The sequence below is a fragment of the Staurois parvus genome, unplaced genomic scaffold, assembly GCF_062004578.1.
Source record: "Staurois parvus isolate SC_StPar_1 unplaced genomic scaffold, SC_StPar_1.0 ptg000608l, whole genome shotgun sequence".
Taxonomy (NCBI): domain Eukaryota; kingdom Metazoa; phylum Chordata; class Amphibia; order Anura; family Ranidae; genus Staurois; species Staurois parvus.
In genome coordinates this window covers 577,261-603,880 of record NW_028318404.1, presented here as the reverse complement: position 1 = coordinate 603,880, position 26,620 = coordinate 577,261, and the positions used below count along the sequence as shown (strand labels likewise).

The 26,620-nt window shown below is 46.1% G+C and overlaps 1 protein-coding gene across 1 annotated transcript in view; it reads right to left on the bottom strand.

Moving 5' to 3' along the window:
• LOC149449665 (uncharacterized) overlaps nt 1–24,451 on the bottom strand; it is a 41,828-nt gene extending 17,377 nt beyond the window's left edge. Inside the window, exons 1-2 of the mRNA XM_089692928.1 lie at nt 24,034–24,451; nt 12,178–12,287 (exon numbers count right to left, since the gene is read on the bottom strand). Coding sequence (XP_089549054.1) covers nt 12,178–12,287; nt 24,034–24,326 — 403 coding nt within the window. The 5' untranslated portion in view covers nt 24,327–24,451. The remainder of the gene's footprint in view (nt 1–12,177; nt 12,288–24,033) is intronic.
• Nucleotides 24,452–26,620: the final 2,169 nt, after the last annotated feature.

Sequence of the window (26,620 nt, the reverse complement as noted above, 5' to 3'; positions counted from 1 at the left end):
TGATGCTTGCGCAACCATGCTTCACTGTCTTCACATTGTACTGTGGCTTGAATTCAGTGTTTGGGGGTCGTCTGACAAACTGTCTCCGGCCACTAGACTCAAAAAGAACAATCTTACTTTCATCAGTCCACAAAATGTTGCGCCATTTCTCTTTAGGCCAGTCAATGTGCTCTTTGGCAAATTGTAACCTCTTCAGCACACGTCTTTTTTTCAACAGTGGGACTTTGCAAAGGCTTCTTGCAGATAGCTTGGCTTCACATAGGCGTCTTCTAATTGTAACAGTACTCACAGGTAACTTTACACCTTCTTTGATTTTCCTGGAGCTGATTGTTGGCTGAGTCCTTGCCGTTTTTGGCTATTCTTCTATCCATTCGAAGGGTAGTTTTTCGCTTTCTTCCACGTCTTTCAGGTTTTGGTTGCCATTTTAAAGCATTTGCGATCATTTTAGCTGAGCAGCCTATACGTTTTCCCCTCTCCAATCAACTTTTTAATCAAGGTACGCTGTTCTTCTGAACAATGTCTGGAACTACCCATTTTCCTCAGAATATTAGAGAGAAACGCACTGTAACCAGCATGTACAACATTTGCTGCCTTCCTTCCTTAAATAAGGGCAATAATTGCCACCTGTTTTTCAAAGAATGAATGACCTCACTAATAGAACACACTGCTATTATTTTGAACACAACTGTACATACACATACATACATATAGATCATCTAGGACAGCACAGCAGTAAATGCTTGCCTTTTGGCTTACTTTGCTCTGTGAACGCAGTGAAATGAAGGCAATGCAAGAAACTGTGAAAAGCAGCCCAAAGCTCCACCTACTGGACTAAGAATACATAACATTAATCTGCAATATTTTACACCTACCCGACTAGGAAAAATACTTTACAATTTGTTAGCAGTGCCATCATGAAGAAATTAAAAGAAAATATACACAAAGCCACCCTGCATCACCAAGGGGCCAAAAAGAATCATGCTGGGTCCTTTTTAATAGATGCTCTGCAAATTAAAAGTCTTGAATGTGCCTGAAATTAATAGTTTTTTTTAGAATACATATTTTTTGGAATTTATTTAATAAGAAGTTGCAGTATACAAACATTTGCAGGAGTAATGCATAATGAGGTCACAGAAGTAGGCAAGTATCAAAATCAGGAGCTACACAGTAAATTCTGCACAGCAATAATTAGAACTCAAGAAACGCCAGACTGCAGATCATGTGACTACTGGCAAAAACATAGAAGTCTCAGAAAGAGACAACAGAGAGCCTCTGACTAGCACAGATGAACTGCAACATAGGAAAGCAACAATGTTTAATAGGAAATGTGCAGGACAGCAGAAATATTTTTTTGTTGTGGTTTTGTTAACACCTGTGGCCAACATCTGCTTTGTTTATAATTTGAAGTTCCTGTGCCCCACAGGGGGTGGGAGGTGAGAGTTGTCCCAGCAGGGAGCGCAGATAGCATGGTTTCTTGTGGCTGTGAAAAGCCAGACTTGTAGGCACCCAGGGCTTGAGGCTTGGGGGGAAATGGAAAGGACCTTGTGGGGAGAAGGACTCTTAGAATGGGAGAGCTTGAGTCAGGATGGACAGAGCTGCTCATGGCTGAGACCTAACTTGTAGATGCATTGAACTGTGCTTTGCGCACTGCTGGGACTTGTGGTCCTATATTGCCTGTGTAGCCTTGAAGCTGTGGCCAAGACACACAGCCCTCTAAAGACCCGTGAGGAGTTGGTGCCTATCTGCCTAGACTTCCTCTGCTGAGGCCACTGCTGGCTGGTGAGTCCCTGGATTGATACCCTGTGAACTGCCCTCTGCTGAGTGCCCGGACCTCCTGCCTGCCAGAGATACCTTCTGCTGTGTGCCCTGATTACCTTGCCTGCTAGAGCTGCCTACTGCTGTGTGCCCTGATTATCCTGCCTGCCAGAGCTACCTTCTGCTGTGTGCCCTGATTATCCTGCCTGCCAGAGCAACCTTCTGCTGTGTGCCCTGATTATCCTGCCTGCCAGAGCTGCCTTCTGCTGTGTGCCCCGATTATCATGCCTGCCAGAGCTGCCTTCTGCTGTGTGCCCCGATTATCCTGCCTGCCAGAGCTGCCTTCTGCTGTGTGCCCCGATTATCCTGCCTGCCAGAGCTGCCTTCTGCTGAGTGCCTCAACCTCCTGCCTGCCAGAGCTGCCCTCTGCTGAATGCCCAGACCTCCTGCCTTCTGCTGTGCCCCTCTGCTGAATGCCCAGACCTCCTGCCTTCTGCTGTGCCCCTCTGCTGAATGCCCAGACCTCCTGCCTTCTGCTGTGCCCCTCTGCTGAGTGCCGCCTGAACTGCCCCTCTGCTGGGTGTGTGGACTTACCCATTGCCTGCTTGAACTGCCTCCTTCTGTGTGCCCCGGACTTAACCCTTGCTATACCGATCAAGTGACCCAAATCACTCAAAAACCTTGTGTGCCCACTGCTCTCCGCGTGTGTTCTGTCCTACCCACACCTCCGTCACCGGGATTGCCAGAAGAGCCCGGGAGGCCAAAGTAACCCATTCAGGACATAACCTACTGAGCAAAGTGTAATGGCAGGGTAACTGCAGAAACTGCAAAGGGTATATATCTGATCTTCACAAAATACCAGACCCCGGGGGCTCATCTGGGATGTGAGACCTCCTGCAGATAAGCATCGAAAGGTCTCCTCCCGGTTGAATAAGGTATCCATGAGGTCTTCCATGTCCCTGTGTTCATTGACTTTGGAAAACCAGCAGGGCTGAAGGTTTTGTGCAGTGCACAGTGTACCGCATGTATGCAACAATGGAGCAACAGCTCCAGGGTGGATATTGCTGCGACAAATGTGAGCGGGTTGCCCTTCTGGTAGCTCACGTTAGAGATCAGGAGGAGCATGTTGCAACACTGGGCAGAACCATCAACCCTGAAAGGGGTCTTCTGTTCTCTGAACAGGTAGCTAATGGGATTGATGTGGAGGGTGAATGGGGCTAATCAGGATTACCAGGTAGGAAGATGGGTTACTGTAACAAGGAGTGGTGGGGCCTCACAGAAAAGGAAGGCTGGCCCTGGGTTTGAGCACCCAAACAGATTTGCCAAGTTGGGTGAAGATGTGGGGGTGGCAAGCTCAGGGGTGGCAACCCTGGATGTCACCGCTATCCCCAACAATGGGAGGGCAGACCATCTGGGAGGGGTGGTGAGGGTAGTGCAGTAAGGCCCAGACAGCTGGTGGTAATAAGGGATTCTATAATCAGAAGAACGGATAGAATAATTTGTCACCAGGATCGCCTCAACCAAATGGTTTGCTGCCTACCTGGTGCCAGGGTTTAGCATGTGGTGGAACGGATAGATAAAATTACTGGGAGGGGCTGGGCATGACCCAGCTGTCTTGGTCCATGTTGGAACCAATGACAGAATATATGGAAGGTGGAGGCTCTTTAAGAATCAATTTAAAGAACTATGCTGCAAGTTGAAGGGAAGGACCTCCAAGGTGATATTCTCTGAAATATTACCTGTTCCATTCGCAACTCAGGAAAGACAGGGGGAGATTAGAGAACTCAATGCATGGCTGAAGACCTGGTGACCTAGAGATGGTTTACACCTAAATGGAAGGGGGTCTGCTGTGCTAGGGGAGAGGTTTATGGGGAGGCTGGAGGAGTATTTAAACTAGGATTGAGGGGGGAGGGAGAATTAGATTATAATGGGGCAAACAGATCAGACAGGGGTCAGTCCTTATTGGTGGGTGGAATGGAAAAGATGAGGGGAAGGCTATGGCAGAGAAGAAGGTTCTCATGTTACAAACAACCATTGGAATTGGTACCATTTGTATGAAAATAAAAAAATATGTATATGTGTGCACAAGGTGTCAATACAGTGTTTGTTCCCCAATGCCAGAAGTCTTTCAAGCAAAATAGGCGAGTTGGAAGCTTTGGTGTATGAAGAGAACTAGGATTTAATTGGTATTGCTGAATCTTGGCTTAATTCTTCACATGACTCTTTACAGGATGTCTTCAACTTACAAGCTGACCTTAATGCACTGTTTAAATGGGCAAATGAGGTTTAAATGTTGATAAATGTAAGGTTATGCACTTGGGGGCTAAGAATATGCATGCGTCATACATGCTAGGGGATGGTTGTACCATCTCCTTTACAACGGTCATCTGGGGGTTCTGGTAGATCACAAGCTTAATAACGGCATGCAATGCCAAGCTGCGGTTTCTAAAGGGAGCAAAATCCTCTTGTATTAAAAGAGGTGTAGACTCCAGAGAGAGAGATAATTTTACCCCGGTACATATCATTAGTAAGATCTCATATGGAATATGCAGTTCAGTTTTGGGCACCAATTAGCAAAAAGAACACTGGGGAACTAGAGAAAGTACAGAGAAGGGCAACCAAACTGATAAGAGGCATGGAGGAGCTCAACTATGAGGAAAGATTAGAGGAACTGAATTTATTCTCTCTTGAGAAGAGGAGATTAAGGGGGGGATATGAACAACATGTGTAATACATTGGTTCATATAGTGAACTCAGTGTAGAGTTATTCACCCTGATGTCATCACAGAGGACAAGGGAGCACTCTTTACGTCTGGAGGAAAAGAAATTTAACCTCAAAAAACATGGAAAGGTTTCTTCACAGTAAGCTGTGAATATGTGGAATAAACTCCCTCAAGGAGTTGGTTCTGGCCAACTCAGTGGATTGCTTTAAAAAAGGCCTGGATTATTTCTTACATACACAGAATATAACTGGATACTAACATTTCTAGGTAAAGTTGATCCAGGGAATATCCGATTGCCTCTTGGGGGATCAGGAAGGAATTTTTTCCCCTGCATGAGCAAATTGGATGCTTTGCTGGGTTTTTTTGCTTTCCTCTGGATCAACTGTGGGTATAGGATTATAACTTTTTTTTCGGTTGAACTGGATGGACTTTTGTCTTTTTTCAATCTGACTATGTAACTATGTAACCAGAGAGACTTTGAGGGCGGATTCACAGACCAACACAATTGGATGCACGCCTTTGCTGCTGGATTGCGAGGGAGGTATTATATTATTTTGATGTTTCATTCCGTGAGATGCAGCAGGCATGCCACAGCCTTCCCTGCCAAGTCAACATTTGTCATGTGTTTAGCGGTATTGGCCACATCTTGCCAAAACCGTTCAATTTTTGGACAATCCCAAAAAATGCATAGCACTGTGCCTCGTCTGGCACCACATTGCCAGCATGAGTCTGATACCTGTGGAAAAATGCTATACAAAGTCATGGGCACCCTGTAACACCTAGTCATAATCATGTAACTGATCTCTTGGACCTTGGTAGCAATAGAGGACTTCTAGGAAAAAAAGGAGAACTTTCTCCTTTTGTGAATTAGTAAATTGCATGGCAAGATCAGATTCCCACTTAGAGAGAAAGGCAGGGGTAAAGTCTGCCGCCGGTCGAATCAGAGCAGCGTAGATGGTGGAGAGACTATGGTGAATTAGTTCCCACCCGTGGCAGATACTCTCCAGCAAAATGATTGGATGGAAAATGCCGGGAGGAGCACGGGGATTGACTGAGGAAAAGGAGAAGCTGGAGACCACTCCAGAAGTCTAGAAGGGAGTCCAAAGCGGTGGCCAGGGCAGGAGAAGAAAAGTTCACCGTCAGGTCCCAGGAAACCCCAAAGATGGGGATGACCGCTGGCCACCAGACAGCGAAGAAACCGAGGAGCTGCAGAAAGTGTCCCTGGCTACCAAGTGTTTTGCCTCAGCATGAAAATGCCAATCAATCAGCCTAGTGAGATGGACCTCCTTGTAGTATGCCCGCACATCTGGAAAGCCAAATCCGCCCTGGCATTTGGGGAGGTGAAAGCAAGGTTTTTGATGGAACCATACAAACTCCCAAAAGAGAGAGAGGACATGTGTAAAGAAAACAGGAGGTAAACGTGTAGGGAGGACCTGCAACTAATAAAAAGAACCTTGGGCAATGTCGTCATCTTAAAAAAGGATAAGTTCACAGTTTGATAAAAAAAAAAAAAGAAACTTTTTTGCAGGTAAAAAAAATAAATGTGCATTTATAATTTTTTGTTGCAGGAGCCTGTAAAGCATTGCACCAGCAATCAGCAGATCACTGGTGCCATGTAGGTCTCCTGCAGATCTGTCTGTATATCTGCTTGCCCGTACAGGAGAAGATCTCCCACTAGCTGATAAAGTGGGGAATCGGCTGGTGCTTTCATGACATGTTACACTCTGAATATGGATGCAACATGTAACATGTTATGAAAGATGAACTTATCCTTTAAGGGCACGGCAATGGCTGAAACAGGTTAAAGTGAGCAAGTGCCAATGCAGAAGGTCAGTTCACAGAGCTTCAAAATTGTCTGTGTCAGGGCCAGATCTAGCTGGCCTAATGTGAGGGTGCAAAAAATGTCAAGGGGGCAGAGGATGGAAGGTCAGCAGGGCAGTATACAGGGAGTCAGTAGTGCAGAGAATGAGGTTAGCAGTTTGTAGGGCAGGATACAGGGGTCAGAAGGGCAGAGGACAGGGGTCAATAGTAGGAAAGGCAGAGTTCAGTGGTCAGTAGTAAGTGACACAAAGGACAGATTTTGCCTAACAATGGGAGGAGCTTATAGGATGATTATTAAACAAAATCTGTATCTAGTTGTTGTATACAATGCACACAGTCCTTGTACCCACAAAATACCGCTATGTCACAAGTGACAGTCTCACAGACATGCAGAATCCTCAGGACAAAAGGATCCTTTTTCAAAATGTAAACTTTTCCATCACATATGCTTTTTTCTGAGGACAAAAAGTGATAATATTGTGTGACTGAGCCTACCTTAAAAAAAAACAAAAACAAAAAAACAAAAAAAAAAAAAAAAAAAAAAAAAAAAAACACTAAAACCAGCAACTCTTGGAACAATGGACACCTTGGTCAGGTCTATGTACAGCAGCGGTTCTCAACCTGGGGGTCGCGACCCCTTTGGGGGTCGAACGACCATTTCCCAGGGGTCGCCTAAGACCATCGGAAAACACATATTTCCGATGGTCTTAGGAACCGAGACATCGCTGCAGTCTCCGGCGATGTGTGGGCGGGATGATACGCTGCTGTCACCTGGCCACACCTCCGGGATCGCTCAGCAGCTCTGCCTCCTCGCCGCTGATTGGCCACCGGAACTGTAGCTCAGGAGAGGCACACAGGCGGCCAATCACCGGCGAGGAGGTGGAGCTTGGAGAGGAGGAGCCAAGCGGCAGCGCGCGTACATCAAAGAAGACCGAGGGAGCTGCCGGAGCGAGTGAAGAGGAGAGCGGCCAGAGAAGGAAGACAGCTGACAGGTAAGTGAGAGAGCGAGCCCAGGCTGGAGCAGGGGTCAGCAAAGTAAGTATCATTGGTGTCAGTGGGAGGAATAGTGCCCCATCATTTGTGTCACTAATACCAACGATGGGGCACTATTCCTCCCCCCACTGACACCAACGATGGGGCACTATTCCTCCCCCCACTGACACCAACGATGGGGCACTATTCCTCCCCCCACTGACACCAACGATGGGGCACTATTCCTCCTCCCACTGACACCAACGATGGGGCACTATTCCTCCCCCCACTGACACCAACGATGGGGCACTATTCCTCCCCCCCAACTGACACCAACGATGGGGCACTATTCCTCCCCCCACTGACACCAACGATGTGGCACTATTCCTCCCCCCACTGACACCAACGATGTGGCACTATTCCTCCCCCCACTGACACCAACGATGGGGCACTATTCCTCCCCCCACTGACACCAACGATGGGGCACTATTCCTCCCCCCACTGACACCAACGATGGGGCACTTTTTTTCCCCCCACTGACACCAACGATGGGGCACTATTCCTCCCCCCACTGACACCAACGATGGGGCACTATTCCTCCCCCCACTGACACCAACGATGGGGCACTTTTTTTCCCCCCCCTGACCCCAATGATGGGGCACTATTCTCCCCTCCACCACACTGACATCAATGATGGGGCACTATTCCTCCCACTGACACCAATGATGGGGCACTATTCCTCCCACTGACACCAATGATGGGGCACTATTCCTCCCACTGACACCAGTGATGGGGCACTATTCCTCCCACTGACACCAGTGATGGGGCACTACTCCCACTGACACCAGTGATGGGGCACTACTCCCCCCACTGACACCAGTGATGGGGCACTATTCCTCCCACTGACACCAATGATGGGGCACTACTCCCCCCACTGACACCAATGATGGGGCACTATTCCTCCCACTAACACCAATGATGGGGCACTATTCCTCCCACTGACACCAGTGATGGAGCACTACTCCCCCCACTGACACCAGTGATGGGGCACTACTCCCCCCACTGACACCAGTGATGGGGCACTACTCCCCCCCACTGACACCAATGATGGGGCACTACTCCCCCCACTGACACCAATGATGGGGCACTACTCCCCCCACTGACACCAATGATGGGGCACTACTCCCCCCACTGACACCAATGATGGGGCACTACTCCCCCCACTGACACCAATGATGGGGCACTACTCCCCCCACTGACACCAATGATGGGGCACTACTCCTCCCACTGACACCAGTGATGGGGCACTATTCCTCCCACTGACACCAATGATGTGGCACTACTCCTTCCACTGACACCAGTGATGGAGCACTACTCCTCCCACTGACACCAGTGATGGGGCACTACTCCCCCCACTGACACCAGTGATGGAGCACTACTCCCCCCACTGACACCAGTGATGGGGCACTACTCCCCCCACTGACACCAGTGATGGGGCACTACTCCCCCCACTGACACCAACGATGGGGCACTACTCCTCCCACTGACACCAACGATGGGGCACTATTCCTCCCACTGACACCAACGATGGGGCACTATTCCTCCCACTGACTCCAACGATGGGGCACTATTCCTCCCACTGACACCAACGATGGGGCACTATTCCTCCCACTGATACCAACGATGGGGCACTATTCCTCCCACTGACACCAACGATGGGGCACTATTCCTCCCACTGACACCAACGATGGGGCACTATTCCTCCCACTGACACCAACGATGGGGCACTATTCCTCCCACTGACACCAACGATGGGGCACTATTCCTCCCACTGACACCAACGATGGGGCACTATTCCTCCCACTGACACCAACGATGGGGCACTATTCCTCCCACTGACACCAGCGATGGGGCACTATTCCTCCCACTGACACCAGCGATGGGGCACTATTCCTCCCACTGACACCAACGATGGGGCACTATTCCTCCCACTGACACCAACGATGGGGCACTATTCCTCCCACTGACACCAACGATGGGGCACTATTCCTCCCACTGACACCAACGATGGGGCACTATTCCTCCCACTGACCCCAACGATGGGGCACTATTCCTCCCACTGACACCAACGATGGGGCACTATTCCTCCCACTGACACCAACGATGGGGCACTATTCCTCCCACTGATACCAACGATGGGGCACTATTCCTCCCACTGATACCAACGATGGGGCACTATTCCTCCCACTGATACCAACAATGGGGCACTATTCATCCCACTGACATCAGTGATGGGGCACTATTCCTCCCACTAACACCAACGATGGGGCACTATTCCTCCCACTGATACCAACGATGGGGCACTATTCCTCCCACTGATACCAACGATGGGGCACTATTCCTCCCACTGATACCAACGATGGGGCACTATTCATCCCACTGACATCAGTGATGGGGCACTACTCCTTCCACTGACACCAATGACATGGCACTACTCCTCCCACTGCAAAATTACAGTTATGAAGTAGCAATGAAAATAATTTTATGGTTGGGGGTCACCACAACATGAGGAACTGTATTAAGGGGTCGCGGCATTAGAAAGGTTGAGAACCACTGATGTACAGCATTATGCATAAAGTACAGGGGTCAGGAATAACATCGAAACAACCTAGTTCAGCATCAGGACAAGCCCACCTGATCACAACAGATTACCCACTTACATCAAGAATCCCCATCAGATTCCCCCTCAGAGTCCCCCCTCTCCATCAGAGTCACTACCAATATCAGGGTCATTAACCCCCCCCCTCCCCACACACACACACACACACACATATCCCAGAGGTTCCTCAGCCTTCAGTACAACCAGCCTGTACAACTTTATTTTGCAAGGTTACTTCTGCTGGCTATAGATACCAGCAGTGATCATTTATTCTGACAGCAGGAGGTTTCCCCGCCATCAAAATACAATTAACGCAGTGGGAGAGATTCCCCCATCCATACTGTGTTGATCATGGAATTTAGCAATTTTTTTTTTCTTTCCATTCATGGTTGAAGGAAAGAAAATTGCTTAATGTATGACACATGGACTGAAAACTGACAAAAAATGGTAGGTTCGGCAGGAACTGTGACTTTTGGCCTGTGTGTACAGCTCATTCTCTGACAGAAGCCGGTCTTATGATCGGCTTCTGTTGAACGGGCATGCTGGAAAACTTTCAATTGATCATCATCTCTGGCAGTCAATGGCTGGCAGCGCTGATCAGCGTGCCCTGCCGGGGGTTGGTCCCCCTGTCAGAACATAACTCAGTGGGGAGACAACCGCACAAATATCAGATGTGTTAGTACAGCAAGTTATTTTTCGCTCAGTCTGCTGGGTTGAATGAATAGAAATCTTCTTGTGTGTACCCAGCATTACCCTAAGAATAGCCAAGCAAATGCACAGAGGATTAAATCAAAAGTAAACCTTCACACCGGATAACAGAACTTTCACTGCACACAGCTCTGCATACTGCCAGGCTGATTGTGTATTTCCAGTCTTTGCTGCCAGGTCTGACAAGCAGGTGTAAACAAACACTGCACATTTCCGCTCAGCTTTGTTTACTGCCGGGCTGACAGTGTGCAGTGATCATTCAGCGTGCATGATCAGCCCAGCAGTAAGCAAAGCTGTTCGCAGTGAAAATTCTTATCTGGGGAGAAGATATACATTGAGTCAAAACTTTCTTGCTGCCCATTTGTTTGTAGTCTTACAAGAACGGCGAAGGAAGCTGCTGTGTCCCTGCCTCTATCCAGTACACGGGTCCCACGTCTTCAGCAGCCAGGCATGAGTGCCGGGATGGTGGAGGCAGAGGGGGCACAACTGGAAACTGGGGGGAGTGTAGCCCACCCCAGCACCTACAACTAGATCCGGCCATGGGCCTTGTAGATTGTAGCAGGGTCTGGGGTAATATTAACTACTAGAGAATGAATGGAATCGGTCGCCCAGCGGAAGAGAAGGATGGATGGTGCGATCCATCAAGATGCTAAAAGAGGAGGATTAGGACAGATTAATTTGAAAATAAGAACGTATACGATATGTGTGCAGAGAATGGCGCAATTTCGGCAGGGAAGACAACAGGTCTGTCAGGAAGAAAATCAAATAGTCTGTAAAAGGCAGCCACCCTATGAATGCCGGACGCCGGTAGCCTGCAATATCAGGGTCCACCCTTACTGTGTAGAGAAAGAATGAAGATTAAAGGAAACAGGGGGCAGCCCTGGCGGGTACCTTTTGCGATTGTAAAAAAGTCAGACCTCGTCTCATTAACCTTGATGGCGGCTGGAGGGCAAGACTAGAAAGAACAGATCTAGCTCAACACGGAAGACCCCAGTCTAATATGCTCCAAGGTGGCACGCAGGAACGGCAATTGACCCTATTGAAGACCTTCTCTGCATCCATAGACAGCAGGAGAAAGGGATGATGGGAAGTTTTTGTGGCATGGATCACATTTACGACCAAAATCGTATTATTTTGAGGTTCATGCTGAGGTACAAAGACTGCCTAGTCCCTGTGAATTAGACGAGGGATGTGAGCGAGTAACCCATTTGCCAAAATCTTTGCGAACAACTTCAGATCAGTATTTAGGAGGGCAATTGGGCAGTAGCTCCCACATTGAGAGGGATCCTTCCCCTCCTTGGGAATTAAAAAGATGCATGCCCATAAGTCATCCAGAGATTTTATTCAAATAAATACAAAAATATGATACTTATAGTAATTTATAAACCTGTAAAAAACAAGACCACAAATGACCAAACACCATGAAAGTTTCTCTTTCCTCTTTAGTCTTAGGATGAACTAGAACGTGAAACACTCCAGTAAAGGTTTTCGGAGTGGACGGAACATGTCTATCCCTATGGCATAATATATTTCACTTACCTTTGTATGTAACGGTCAGAATTTTACTTTCATTGCTGTAGCTGAATTCATTGCTCTCGTGCTGCCCATATCCTACATATTGAGGAACGCTTCCCTTTTTATGTGGCTCTCTGTGAGGGAAAAACAAGAAAGTTTATTTTCTGTTTGTTGCCTTTGTAGGCCTCTGCCACTCAAGTATAATTCAGTTTTGTGTGGTTACTGGCGACCTAAATGCCATGCTGACTTTTTGTACATCTCAAGAACTCCACTGGTGAGACTTCCTTGTTACAATTAACAGGTTACCAACAGGTAAATTTGCTATGCTGTCCAAGTGTGACGTGTACTTGCACACTATGGCAAGTGTTCCAGAAAGCATCCAGTGGCTTCCTTTACCACTGTGCCTCTCTCATTTTATAGTTCTCCTGGCTGTAATTGCTATCAAAGTTTATTGAAACTTCCTCCTCTTTACCTTCTGGGTTCAGCTCAGTTGACTTCTCAATCAGGACATGTATTAGCACCCAGTGTTCTAGCACCCACCCCAGCCTGTTAGTGGACAATGAAGGAAAAGCAACACATTAATAATGAGCTTCCTCTTTACTGTTCTCATGGCAACCATTATATTGACAGCTAGAGAGATATACCCACTAAGCAGGTACATGTATCCAGAAGTCCACCATGAGTGACCCAACCTTTGTTATAGTGTCAAAGCACCAGTGTCCACCCAAAACTGACAAATCACATAAAAATTGTCATGTTTTCCTCATAGCAATCAGCTAGCAGCTACAAAGCAATTTCAACAGTTAGGGTACATGCACACTGGATGCAAAAAACAACTGCCCCGGCATTTTTATTCTGGCAGTAAAAAACGCTTGAAACACGTTTGCACCGTAGCCACATTTATCTGTGTCAAGTGCTCTGGCATTTATTAATTTCATAGGACAGAATAAAATAATTTATTCCGGTCAATTAAATTTAAAAAACACATGCCCAAGCACTAAATGCGCCCAGCATTAATCCCCGGTTCCCATATATGCAGCCGTGTGGTCCGTGTTTTGCACGGCCACGAAAGCCCATTCATTGGAATGGACTTCCATGACACGCAGGGAAGAGGTACCTGCACTTCTTTGGAATACACAGCCCGCACGGGAACCTCGGTTCCCAGTACAGTTGCATTTTCCAGTGCGGGCAGCGTGCCATTAGAACTAATGGCACCCGCCCGCAGGCCTGCATTTCTCTGTGTGGGTGGTGTGGCTGCACAGATTTTCATGCGGATCTGCATCGGCACCACCCGCACAAATGGGAACCTAGGGTAAGCGTTTTTGCTGCATTTGGTGTTTTTCTGCCAAAACATTTGTTTCCTGAATGCTTTTCTTCTGCATTCAAGAGAGGAGCATTTTACTGTCTCTAAACTCTGCTGCTACTAAACCTTGGTAAAAGCCTATGTGTGGCATGGACACATAGGCTTTTACTTAGTTGGTTCCAGAGCCTTTTGCAAAAAATGACAAAAGCAGAACGGGAGTTTAGGAGCAGCAGTGTGTATGAGGCCTAAGGATTTTCAAATGACCAACTGAGGGGATCACCAACGGGTATGAGTGCCATTAGCTTGTCCTGATCATTCTCTATATCAGCCTTTCAACCTAGGTTGTTTTCAGGATACTTCAGGGGTGCCTTGGAAAGGCCTAAAAATTGCATGCAATCCAGTAGATGGAAGCATGCCAGTTAAAAGATTTCCATTGTAAACCATTACAACCTTCCAGTCACTGATGACAACATCAGTAGATAAGGAGGACATTGGGCACTTGCACAAAATCCCTGTTTGCCCCTTTCCTACCTCTCTCCATCAGAACTGGGGTCACATTAGCTGAGTGAGGGAGAAGAGAAATATTTGAGTACTAGTCGGTACCAGTGTGCAAAAGTGTATTTGCTTTGGAAGAATAAGTCACCTCGAACGTTGGGCATCCTATGGCTGTAGATGTTGCTGCACATCACCGACCTAATACCCAAGTACCACCCTACACGCACTCTCCGCTCCTCACAAGACCTCCTTCTCTCTAGTTCCCTAGTCTCCTCCTCCCATGCCCGTTTCCAGGACTTCTCCAGGGCGTCACCCATACTCTGGAACTCCCTACCGCAATCCATCAGACTATCACCTACTCTCCTCTGCTTTAGGCGCACCCTGAAAACCCACCTCTTCAGGGAAGCCTACCCCACCCCCTGCTAATTCCCGACCTCCTCCACTCTTCCTACCACTCCATCCCCCACAGCCATTTCCTCCTGTACCACTATCCCCTCCCTCCTAGATTGTAAGCTCCAAGGAGCAGGGCCCTCAAACCCCTCGTGTATCACATTGTATTGTTATTGTACTGTCGCATGTTCTGAGCGAACTGTTGGCGCTTTATAAATACTGTATAATAATATAAAACAATTAGTTTCGGTTTTTTACATTTTAGAATGGGGTGCCTTGAGATCATACACAATTTTAAAGGGTACCTTGACGAAAAAAAGAAAAAACAAACACTGCTCTATATCATCATTTAGCTGCTAGATATAATTATGGTTTGAAAGATGCCTGAAAGCCAATACACTGCTACACATTTGCCAGTGTATGGCCAATATTAAGTGTTATAAAGCAACTGTCATTTGAACATTCCAAGTACAGTATACAGTATGTGTGACTATAATAGGAGCATTAGAGAGCCTGATGGGCATTATGTGATGTACTCTGTAAAGGGATGCGTAACATGTTGGATCTAGGTATGTACATATAGGACATTACAATTGTTTGTTGTGATCAGCACAGTTTCCTCCAGTTTTCATTAAAAAGGTTATTGATTCTATCAGCAGCACAGAAAAAACAGCAGTCCTCATTTGATTAAAAAAACAAAACAACCCCCCCCCACACACACACAACTAAAGCAGACTGCAATAAAGGAAATGTTGCATCAGAGTAAAAACTAATCATGATGTTAAGATCTGATTGTACAAACTCGTTTACATCCACCAACCTCTATGTAATCCAGCAAGGGCTTACCTGACTAGTTACATACAGTTGCAAGAAAAAGTATGTGAACCCCTTGGGATTACGTGGAGTTTTGCATGAATTGGGCATAAAATGTGCTCTGAACGTCATCTAAGTCACAACGATAGAAGAACACAGTCTGCTGAACATAATACTACACAAACATTAGATGTTGCCATGGTTTAATTGCACATAACATGTAAACATTCACAGTGCAGGGAGGAAAAAGTATGTGAACCTTTGATTTAATAACTGATTGACCCTCCTTTGGCAGGAATGACCTCAACCAAACGTTTCCTGTAGTTGCAGATCAGACCTGCACAACGATCTGGAGTAATTTTGGACCACTCCTCTTCACAAAATTGTTTCAGTGTAGAAATATTCTTGGGATGTCTGGTGTGAATCGCTCTCTTAAGGTCATGCCACAGCATTTCAATCGGGTTGAGGTCAGGACTCTGACTGGGCCACTCCAGAAGGCGTATTCTGTGCTGTTGCAGCCATTGTTTTGAAGAATTACTTGTATGCTTTGGGTCATTGTCCTGTTGCATCACCCATCCTCTGCGGAGCTTCAGTTGGCAGACAGATGGTCGTACGTTTTCCTGCAAAATGTCTTGATAAACTCTGGAATTCATTTTCCCATCAATGACAACAATCCGTCCAGGCCCTGAGGCAGCAAAGCAGCCCCAAACCATGATGCTCCCTCCGCCATGTTTTACAGTGGGGATGAGGTTTTGATGTTGGTGTGCTGGGCCTTTTTTTCTCCTCACATAGTGTTGTGTGTTCTTCCCAAACAACTCAATCTTGGTTTCATCTGTCCACAGTATATTTTGCCAGTAGTGCTGCGGAACATCCAGGTGCTCTTTTGCAAACTTCAAACGTGCTGCAATATTCTTTTTCGACAGCAATGGCTTCCTCCGTGGTGTCCTCCCATGTACTCCATTCTTGTTTAATGTTCTCCTTATTGTAGATGTGTCAACAAAAATGTTAGCATGTGCCAGAGATTTCTGTAGGTCTTTAGCTGACACTCTGGTATTCTTCTTTACCTCATGCAGCATTCTGCGCTGTGCTCTTGCAGTCATTTTTACAGGACGACCATGCCTAGGGAGAGTAGCAACAGTGCTAAACTTTCTCCATTTGTAGACAGTCTGTCTTACCGTGGACACATGAACATCAAGGCTTTTGGAGATACTTTTGTAACCCTTTCCAGCTTCATGCAAGTCAACAATTCTTGATCATAGGTCTTCTGAGAGCTCTTTTCTGCGAGGCATGGTTCACATCAGAGAGTGCTTCTTGAAACCAGTAAACCCAAAACAGGTGTGTGTTTTTTAAGGGCAGGACAGCTGTCAGCAACACATCCAATATCATCACACTGATTGGAGTCAAGGTTGGCTCACTCCTGGCTCCAATTAGCTCTGGGAGAAGTCATTAAGCTAGGGACTCACATACTTTTTCCTCCCTGCACTGTGAATGTTTACATGTTATGTGCAATTAAACCATGGCAACATCTAATGTTTGTGTAGTATTATGTTCAGCAGACTGTGTTCTTCTATTGTTGTGACTTAGATGACGTTCAGAGCACATTTTATGCCCAATTCATGCAAAACTCCACGTAATCCCAAGGGGTTCACATACTTTTTCTTGCAACTGTAATAGAAGCATTTGTAGAGATCTGCTGCTCTCAACTGTTAGCTGCTAGTATCACACTTTACTGTATAATTATGTATGTCACTTCCTGACTCTGGGATTGTTGAGAAAAGATCCTGGAAGGGGGAAGTGGAGAGAGAGAAGAATTCAGCCACATGTCCTGTCCATGTTACTAATAACAGATCAGAATAGATCATTATGTAAGTATTTCTGTGTTCTAATAAATTTAACTGCAGCTGCCCATAGCGTCTTGAGTGTGTTTCTCCATTTTCAGAGACCACTGCAACATTCATCTGGAGGTATCTCTATAAACATAAATACCTGGGAATATGTCCACAATTCCGCCAGGACTCTTGTTGGGCCCTTTGCTGATAATATCCTTTTGAACATTGGACACGTACTATTAATAATATTTTATTCTATAAAGCCTGTATTATTTCTATACTGGTGTTCATCTATGTACTTATGGTTAATGTTGTATGCTGGTTGCAGTAGTTTGTCTGCTCTCCATTACATTTCTGGTTAATTTCCCAGAGGGAAAGTCCCCTCTGTTCATAGAGGCCCTGACAACTTTATGATTAGTCCCACTCTTCCACTTGGCAAAAGGTTCTGGTTCTCCTATTTATCTACAGATATCCTGTTTAGGGAGGGCCATTTCTCATAACCACACCCTCCCAGAAGAGGACTTTACATTGATTACGGGGAAGCTACAGGAAGATGCCGATCTCTCTCTGGACCCATGATACTACGGCTTGCATCTACCCTGGAATCATTGAAAACCTTTAAGGCTTAACAGGCCTTGACTTGAAAGGCGTCAAGTATGTGTAGTGCTCACCCTCTAAAAGGCCCGATGTTCTTTTCCTGTAGATACACCAGCAAGCAGACACGCAGTCAAAGCCACTCTTTTAGCTCAATGATCAGTGTAGGAGTATGCTTTTTTGAAGCTTTATTGCAGAACTTAAACTTGGATGGGTGCAGGGTAACTGTGGGATACTCGAGTAATGTTACAAAGTAACTAGTGGACACAAATTCCTCCTAAAAATCTGAGGACAGCCCTTGCAGCAGCAAATAATGGGATGAGCTACACTGGGAAACCATGAACAGTGTCCCCTTTAAGCAAAGTTGACTCTAATAAAAGAGGAATAGCAGCACATGGTCACTGGGATCTCTCACACCAGTCTATACTCACTAATGTTCTTGGATAATTGGATGCCTTCTTCCAATATGTTCCAGACACCTCTCTTGTGAATTCTTCAGACCAAATCCCCAAAAAGAAGTCTCTCAGTCAGTTCCAGTGACATTTTTAGCAGAATAGGTCCCCCAGCTAGGATATCTGGGACCTTGATGAGCAGTAGAATCACAGCTGGCTGGCCCAGAAGGGCACCAACACCCCAGGCTAGGGTCTCCTATTCCGGGACAAGAACCCCTCTATGCCAGGTCCCAGTCTATTTATACTCCCTCACAGCCACCATCTGGGCACCATACCCCAATGATTGGCGAAGACTAAATAAAAATTCAGCTGCTGATTTTACTCTCCCAGCCCACTATCTTCCAGAACCCTCCAGACCGACAGAGGGGAGCAGGTAACAGCCAGTGAAACAGAACAGACCAAAATAATCACATGCAACTCAGCTGATTACAGTGAGCCAGTAACAAAATTTACCTTCCCTAGCACCTATATAGAAGGGTGCTACATATGGACGAGCTGAAAAACTTTTGTAGATCAGTAGAGAGTCCCACTGTCAGAAAACAAAGTTCTCGGGGTAATCAACAGATTCCCACATCCAAACGAGGGGTAAGGAGAAATCTCTTGGTTTTTTTGTCCATTCAACTGCTGGCTGAACGGAAAAAAAAACCCATCTATGGCCAACTTAACACTGCACCGTATTGTACACTTTTGTTTCTGATATTTCTTTCTGCAGTTACTAATATTAATTATGTATGGCCTGCACCTTTAATCTGCTTATTTTATATGTCCTAAAACAGAAAAACTTTGTCCAATAATAAAATACATTAATAAAGCACTGCTTAGGCTTTCCCCCACGACACAGTTTTGGCAAACTATGTAGTCGTGGCCATTCATGCTTCGACAATTGATAGATTTCTTTTCTGTTTATCTCATTTGAACAAAATAATCCATCTATGGTCAACAACCCATTGAATTGACCTCCTGGAATTGACCTCCAAACTCCTGGAGTGCTTAGTCTACGACCGCCTAAGCGCCCACCTAACTGACAACAACCTCCTTGATCCACTACAGTCCGGCTTCCGTCCCCTACACTCCACCGAAACCGCCCTCCTCAAAATCACCAACGACCTACTAACCGCCAAAGCCAACTACTCTGTCCTCCTCCTCCTGGACCTCTCCGCGGCCTTCGACACAGTTGACCACCCCCTCCTCCTTAATAAACTACTCTCCCTTGGCATCAGAGACACCGCTCTCTCCTGGTTCTCCTCTTACCTATCCCGACGCTCCTCCAGCGTTTCCTACAATGGTGCCACCTCCCCTTCCCTCCCCCTCTCTGTTGGGGTCCCCCAGGGCTCTGTCCTTGGACCCCTTCTCTTCTCCATCTACACCTCCTCCCTTGGCAAACTCATACACTCCCACAGCTTCAACTACCACCTCTACGCTGATGACACTCAAATTTACCTCTCCACCCCCTGCCTCACCCCCACATTCTCCGCCCGCATCACTCACCTCCTAAACGACATCTCTGACTGGATGTCGCTCCATTTCCTCAAGCTCAACCTCTCCAAAACCGAGCTTCTCGTCTTCCCTCCTGCCCGCGCCCCCCCCCCATCCTATCCATCACTACTAACATCACCACCATCAATCACGCCCCGCAAGCCAAAGTCCTTGGAGTCATTCTGGACTCTAACCTCTCCTTCCAACCTCATGTCAAATCACTTACAAACACATGCAGGCTCCACCTCCGGAACATCGCCAAAATACGCACCTTCCTTACCCCAGACACCACTAAACTACTCGTACACTCCCCGATTATCTCACGCCTTGACTACTGCAACTCCCTCCTCACCGGCCTACCCCAGTGCAGGCTCTCCCCGCTTCAGACCATCCTGAACTCAGCGGCCAGACTCATCCACCTCACCACCCGCTCCACCTCTGCCACCCCCCTCTGCCTATCCCTCCACTGGCTCCCTATCGCCCAACGCATCAAATTCAAACTACTCACTCTGACCTACAAAGCCCTTCACAACACTGCCCCTAACTACCTCACCAACCTGATTCCCAAGTACCACCCTACCCGTACCCTTCGCTCTTCACAGGACCTCCTTCTATCTTGCTCCCTGGTCTCCTCCTCACACGCACGTCTGCAAGACTTCTCCAGGTCCTCCCCCATCCTCTGGAACTCACTACCCCAATCCATCAGACTGTCACCTTCCCTCCTCACCTTCAGGCGCTCCCTGAAAACCCACCTCTTCAGGGAAGCCTACCCCACCCTCACCTAACTGCTGCTCTCCTTCATTCCTCCTACCACTCCATCCCCCGCAGCCACTTCCTCCTGTACCACTACCCCCTCCCTCCTAGATTGTAAGCTCGAAAGAGTAGGGCCCTATAACCCCTCGTGTGCTGCTTGTAGGTGCTGTAATGTTTCATGTATTGTCCCCCCCTCTATTGTACAGCGCTGAGCAAACCCTTTGGCGCTATATAAACGAGATGTAGTAATAATAATAATAATAATAATAATAGATATGCCACACATGGGGAAGTGGATTTTCGATCGATAGTTAAGATACATAATTTGTGATCATAAACTATCGATGTATCTAAATGCAAGAACTTCCTGCGCTAGGAATGGGGCCCTATTCACCAAGCTGCTGACACAAAGCTCCTTACCAACAAGAGTGAATACATATAAATATAAAGTGCAAACTGACTATTCAAAGTGCTCTAAATAATACCACAAGGTACTAAACTTATGTGCAAAATTGTGCATTTACAAAAATTGTGCAACCCGTGTATTCCAAAAAATGAGAATAAAGTGCAATTAGTGACAATCAAAATCACTGCAACCATCTGTTATACATGATAATAAGTCCAAAGAAAAATTAAAGTGTCCAAATGCAACAAAAAAAGACTTTCAATCTTCATGCATGTGTCACACGTGTCCACACTGTGTGAATCCAAACTTTAGCCGTGATGGCCCCTCACCTCCTTGCCACGACCCCACAGGGTCAGCTCGCTTTAAAACAGGACACCACTTTGATAGCTCACCAGGACCTCCCCCGCCTCTTATACTCTATCAGCAGTCTCCTCCTCGATTCATATACAAACAAAAAAGACTCACATAGTGTAATCCTGTTTATTTTGTAAAATAGATATAAAATAAAATTGCCCACTCACATTTGAGTTCATCTCCTCACAAGCCTTCAATACCCCATGCTATGAATCTCCTGCATGGGTATTTAGATACAGGGATGTCAAATATGGCCGCCACGCCGGAAATGACGTCACCGCGCTCCCAGAATCCTCCTCGCTTTGCGTCACGGTAACACGTGACTTCCTCAGGGTTGCGAGTGGGCAATTTTATTCTATATCTATTTTACCAAATAAACAGGATTACACTATGCGAGTCTTTTTTGTTTGTATATGAATCGAGGAGGAGACTGCTGATAGAGTATAAGAGGCGGGGGAGGTCCTGGTGAGCTATCAAAGTGGTGTCCTGTTTTAAAGCGAGCTGACCCTGTGGGGTCGTGGCAAGGAGGAGAGGGGCCATCACGGCTAAAGTTTGGATTCACACAGTGTGGACACGTGTGACACATGCATGAAGATTGAAAGTCTTTTTTTGTTGCATTTGGACACTTTAATTTTTCTTTGGACTTATTATCATGTATAACAGATGGTTGCAGTGATTTTGATGGTCACTAATTGCACTTTATTCTCATTTTTTGGAATACACGGGTTGCACAATTTTTGTAAATGCACAATTTTGCACATAAGTTTAGTACCTTGTGGTATTATTTAGAGTACTTTGAATAGTCAGTTTGCACTTTATATTTATATGTATTTAGTTTATTTAGGGATAGCGCTGCACTTTATATTTATATAAACTATCGATGGCTTCTGTTTTCTCACCATGTAATCTCATAATCTGTTAGAAATAAGATCATATTCATGAGCAAAGCATCCTGATGCAAAACGATTAATAATATTCTGCCCTGGCCTATCGAGTCAGTTTGATGTAATCGGATTCAAATGGAGTCCAAGTCAATTGAAAGGGAAGATACACTGTACAGTAGCTATTCCTTTGTTTGCAGATTCTATTGTTTTGATCGGAACACATATTGAATGGATTAAAAAAATGTAAAAGCATGTATAGCCACCATGTAGAACAGTGGTTCTCAACCTTTCTAACGCCGCGACCCCTTAATACAGTTCCTCATGTTGTGGTGACCCCCAACCATAAAATTATTTTCGTTGCTACTTCAGAACTGTAATTTTGCAGTGGGAGGAATAGTGCCCCGCCGTTGGTGTCAGTGGGGGGAGGAATAGTGCCCCGCCGTTGGTGTCAGTGGGGGGAGGAATAGTGCCCCGCCGTTGGTGTCAGTGGGGGGAGGAATAGTGCCCCGCCGTTGGTGTCAGTGGGGGGAGGAATAGTGCCCCGCCGTTGGTGTCAGTGGGGGGAGGAATAGTGCCCCGCCGTTGGTGTCAGTGGGGGGAGGAATAGTGCCCCGCCGTTGGTGTCAGTGGGGGGAGGAATAGTGCCCCGCCGTTGGTGTCAGTGGGGGGAGGAATAGTGCCCCGCCGTTGGTGTCAGTGGGGGGAGGAATAGTGCCCCGCCGTTGGTGTCAGTGGGGGGAGGAATAGTGCCCCGCCGTTGGTGTCAGTGGGGGGAGGAATAGTGCCCCGCCGTTGGTATTAGTGACACAAATGATGGGGCACTATTCCTCCCACTGACACCAATGATACTTACCTTGCTGACCCCTGCTCCAACCTGGGCTCGCTCTCTCCCTCTCCCATCTACAGCCTGCAGAAGCAAAATTTGCACTTACCTGTCAGCTGTCTTCCTTCTCTGGCCTCTCTCCTCTTCACTCGGTCCTGCAGCTCCCTCGATCTTCTTCGATCTGCGCGCTCTGCCGCTCGGCTCCTCCTCTCCAAGCTCCACCTCCTCGCCGGTGATTGGCCGCCTGTGTGCCTCTCCTGAGCTACAGTTCCGATGGCCAATCAGCGGCGAGGAGGCGGAGCTGTTGAGTGATCCCGGAGGTGTGGCCAGGTTACAGGGGCAGCATATCATCCCGCCCACAGATCGCGAGACAGAGCAGCGGTGTCTCGGTTCCTAAGACCATCGGAAATATGTTTTCCGATGGTCTTAGGCGACCCCTGGGAAATGGTCGTTCGACCCCCAAAGGGGTCGCGACCCCCAGGTTGAGAACCGCTGATGTAGAAGAATGTACAGACTGGCCAATCAGAATGTTAATGTGTATGGTCAGCTTTAAGCTGGTCATGTGCTATACAATCTGCCTACATTAAATTTACAAACAACTGAATAGTGAAAAGGCCTTAATGACAGGATATACAATATTTGTTGGTAAATCTATTAGTGGCCATACACAGCGTGATAAAACTGAAAGATCAATGTCCAATCTGACATAATTAAATCAGTCATTGATCTGAGCGAGACAAAATTGGCATGGCTGGGTGAAGAGCAACAAATAGTGATGGTTTTGATTTACCCGAGTTGATTCATTGTGGTGGGAAAAAAAAAAAATATTGATCATATGTTGTCGTTCAATGGCATGTTCACACGCCCTTACATGCAGAACAATCGTAAGTGATTCACAAGGGTTTGAATAATGTCATCGATCAACCCGTTTTTGTTTCTCGCCATAATTGATCATCTTGTTTTAATGTGCCATGTATAGCCACCGTAAAGATTGTACAATCAAATTGAAATGTATCTACCCATTTAAAAGTCCCGCCAGGTCTGCCCATCACAGAGTGACCATACCTGCAATGACATTTCTATGCCCAACAGAAATTCGCCTATGGCGCACTTATAAGAAAGAAAGAGAAAACAAAAAAGCTTGTTCTTGTTTGATAGAGGGAAAAAGGAATGATGGCTCACGTCTGAGATATTCCAGCATGTTGAAATCTTTATGCAAGGAATCACAATAGCTGTCTTAAGCTTGTGCATACCCAATTGATCATTAACCCCCCACACTGCCCAATGATTACACAAACCTTAGGTTACCTGGTGACAACGCACACAGCCACCCGGGAGCAGTTGACAAGAGCCATGGGTTCACTGAAAGGAAGGCAGGGACTGAAGGTGACAGTCTGATCCACTCTGGTCCCATCCACTTCACGTTCCACTTTCCTGTCCCTTATCAGGAAGCCCTCCATATCCCCCAGGGCCGACAAGTTAATGACGCCGGAGCCATCCTTCATTAGGCACTTGCAGGGGTTCACTTTCATACAGCCATAGGGGTCACCCATCACCAGTCCCATACAGCAGAGCAGAAAAATGTGTCTTACCCCCATCATGGAATGTCAATACTGCAGTATATCCCAACTTGTAGCACCCAAGTGACAAATAGTACAAGGGAGCCCAGCCCAGAGTAGCAGTACACTGTCAGAGGACTCCATGGCTGAGAGATGGCTGCTGTATATATGGCCTCCGTGTTGAACACTTGTTTTAAAAGTAAAACTGTAGAAACAATACACAAAATCACCAACTGAAAACTTTACAGTCTCTTGAAACCCAACTGTTAAAGCTCAACTCCAATCCAACTACAAAATACACAGATAAAATACACAGGGAGTTGTTTTACTTGCCATTCAATGCTGAGATTCACACAACTCTGCAGTAGAGAAAGATCAGGTTTGTGCTGAGTGGCAATCAACACATACAGGTTTCTCCCCCAGCCTGTGACTGGACAGTGAAAGGAGAAACAGCATGTGGATGAGCTCATTTCTCTGTGACTCTGCTCTCTCCTATCAACATGCTCCTTATTACACTACAGCAACTGATTGGCTCCTTGTGCAGTTTCACCCTCTACCAATCTGAGCTCTGCTGTACAATGGAATGCAAGAAGCTGATAGCAAATTCAGACACTGCTTAAATGTATTTAAAGCAGACCTTCACACTTGGTTAATTTTGTCTTATTTGCTCCCCCTACCCTTCCTGGTAAATATTCACATGACAATTTTTAAATTAGTGGAGCAAACACTTTTTCTTATGGTATTTGCTCCCATTTCCTCTCTCCTTGTCTAGGTGAGCAAGGCACAGCCCTCAGCACCCACAGCCTCTTGGGATACACATTACACATCCCAGGGGGCTACAGGACCTGTCTCCCTACAGTCCACCAACTTGAGCATCATGCGCAGCAGCAAAGGCCACCTGAGTGATCAGAAAGCGACAGGTGGCACCCAAATGCAAGACAGTGGCATAGGACAGAAACCTTCTGAAGAATTGGGTATGAGGAAGACAGCGCTAGACTTCATGAGCTTGTAAGTATGTGGGTTATAAAAAAAGTCAGCTGAAACTACATTTCTCTGCTGACTTTTAGTTTTGTAAAAGTGAAGTTCCTCTTAATGAAGTATTTGTGAACACAGAGCTGCATTGACATGTGTCTTTTTTATGTTTGACTGGAGTTTTGCTTCAAAAGGGTATGTATAGGCCAATTATACTGAAAAAGTATTTTCTGCACCTTTTACTACCTGTAAAATATTTAAAAAAAAAAAAAAAAAAAAAAAAAAAAAGAGAACTGTTGGTTTAATAAAACCCAAAAACAATATGATTATACTCACCTAGATTGCTGCAACATGGACCTGCTGCTGCAGCTGCCCCCTCTACACTGAGAAAATGATCACTCAATTCTTGGGTCTGCTCTAAGCACAGCACAGTGACTGTCAGTCACCGATCTGTGCTCTGTTCCTCCAGGTCTCACTGGATCACCTGACTATGGGCTGGAGCGACTGGTTCAGGCTCTCAGCAGCTTGCATCTGAGGCATCTGGGTGGATCTTGACATTATTGTTGGGATCCCCGCAGAGACTGGACCGACTCCCAAAAACAGCTTTTATTAAATATAAAAATGAAGGAACGCTATCATCGTTTAAACATTACAAAGAATATAATACGCAAACAGGAAATAAAGGCCGCAAAAATTGAAAATTAATAAACAGATTGCAAAAGATAGCAGGACCAACCCCAAAAAATTCTACAAATATATGAATAGTAAAAAAGGTTTGGTCCAAGCATGTAGGCCCTTTACAAAATAATCTAGAGTGGGTGACTGGGGACAAAGAGAAGGCAAAATTTATTAAATACCTTCTTCAGCTCTGTGTATACAAAGGAGCATGGGGGAGCGCTTGTCCATAATGGGCATGGTATTGACACAGCTCCAGATGATCCACATTGGCTCACAATCTATATGATCCAGAAATATTTAGATAGAATAAAGCACCTGTACCAGATGACATACACCCACGGGTCCTTAACCTCCCTAGCGGTCTGATTATTTCAGATTTTTGGTGCTGAAAGCGGTACCATTATTTTGCATGGAAATATATAGTTTTTTTTATTTTAGGCTGTAATATTTAGAAATAACTCACTGAAATCTGTCCGAACAAGAGTCTATTAAACATCCCGGGTATGATAAAATTTGAAACACAAAATCATAAATTATAATTTAATAAATAATCATAAAAAATAATATAATAATAATAATACAATTCAATAATATAATCAAACCAAAAACACTGAAATTTGAAATAGAGCGCCAAGTTCGCACATCACTGAGCAAAGTCAGTGTCTGATGACGAATTTCTCCAGGAA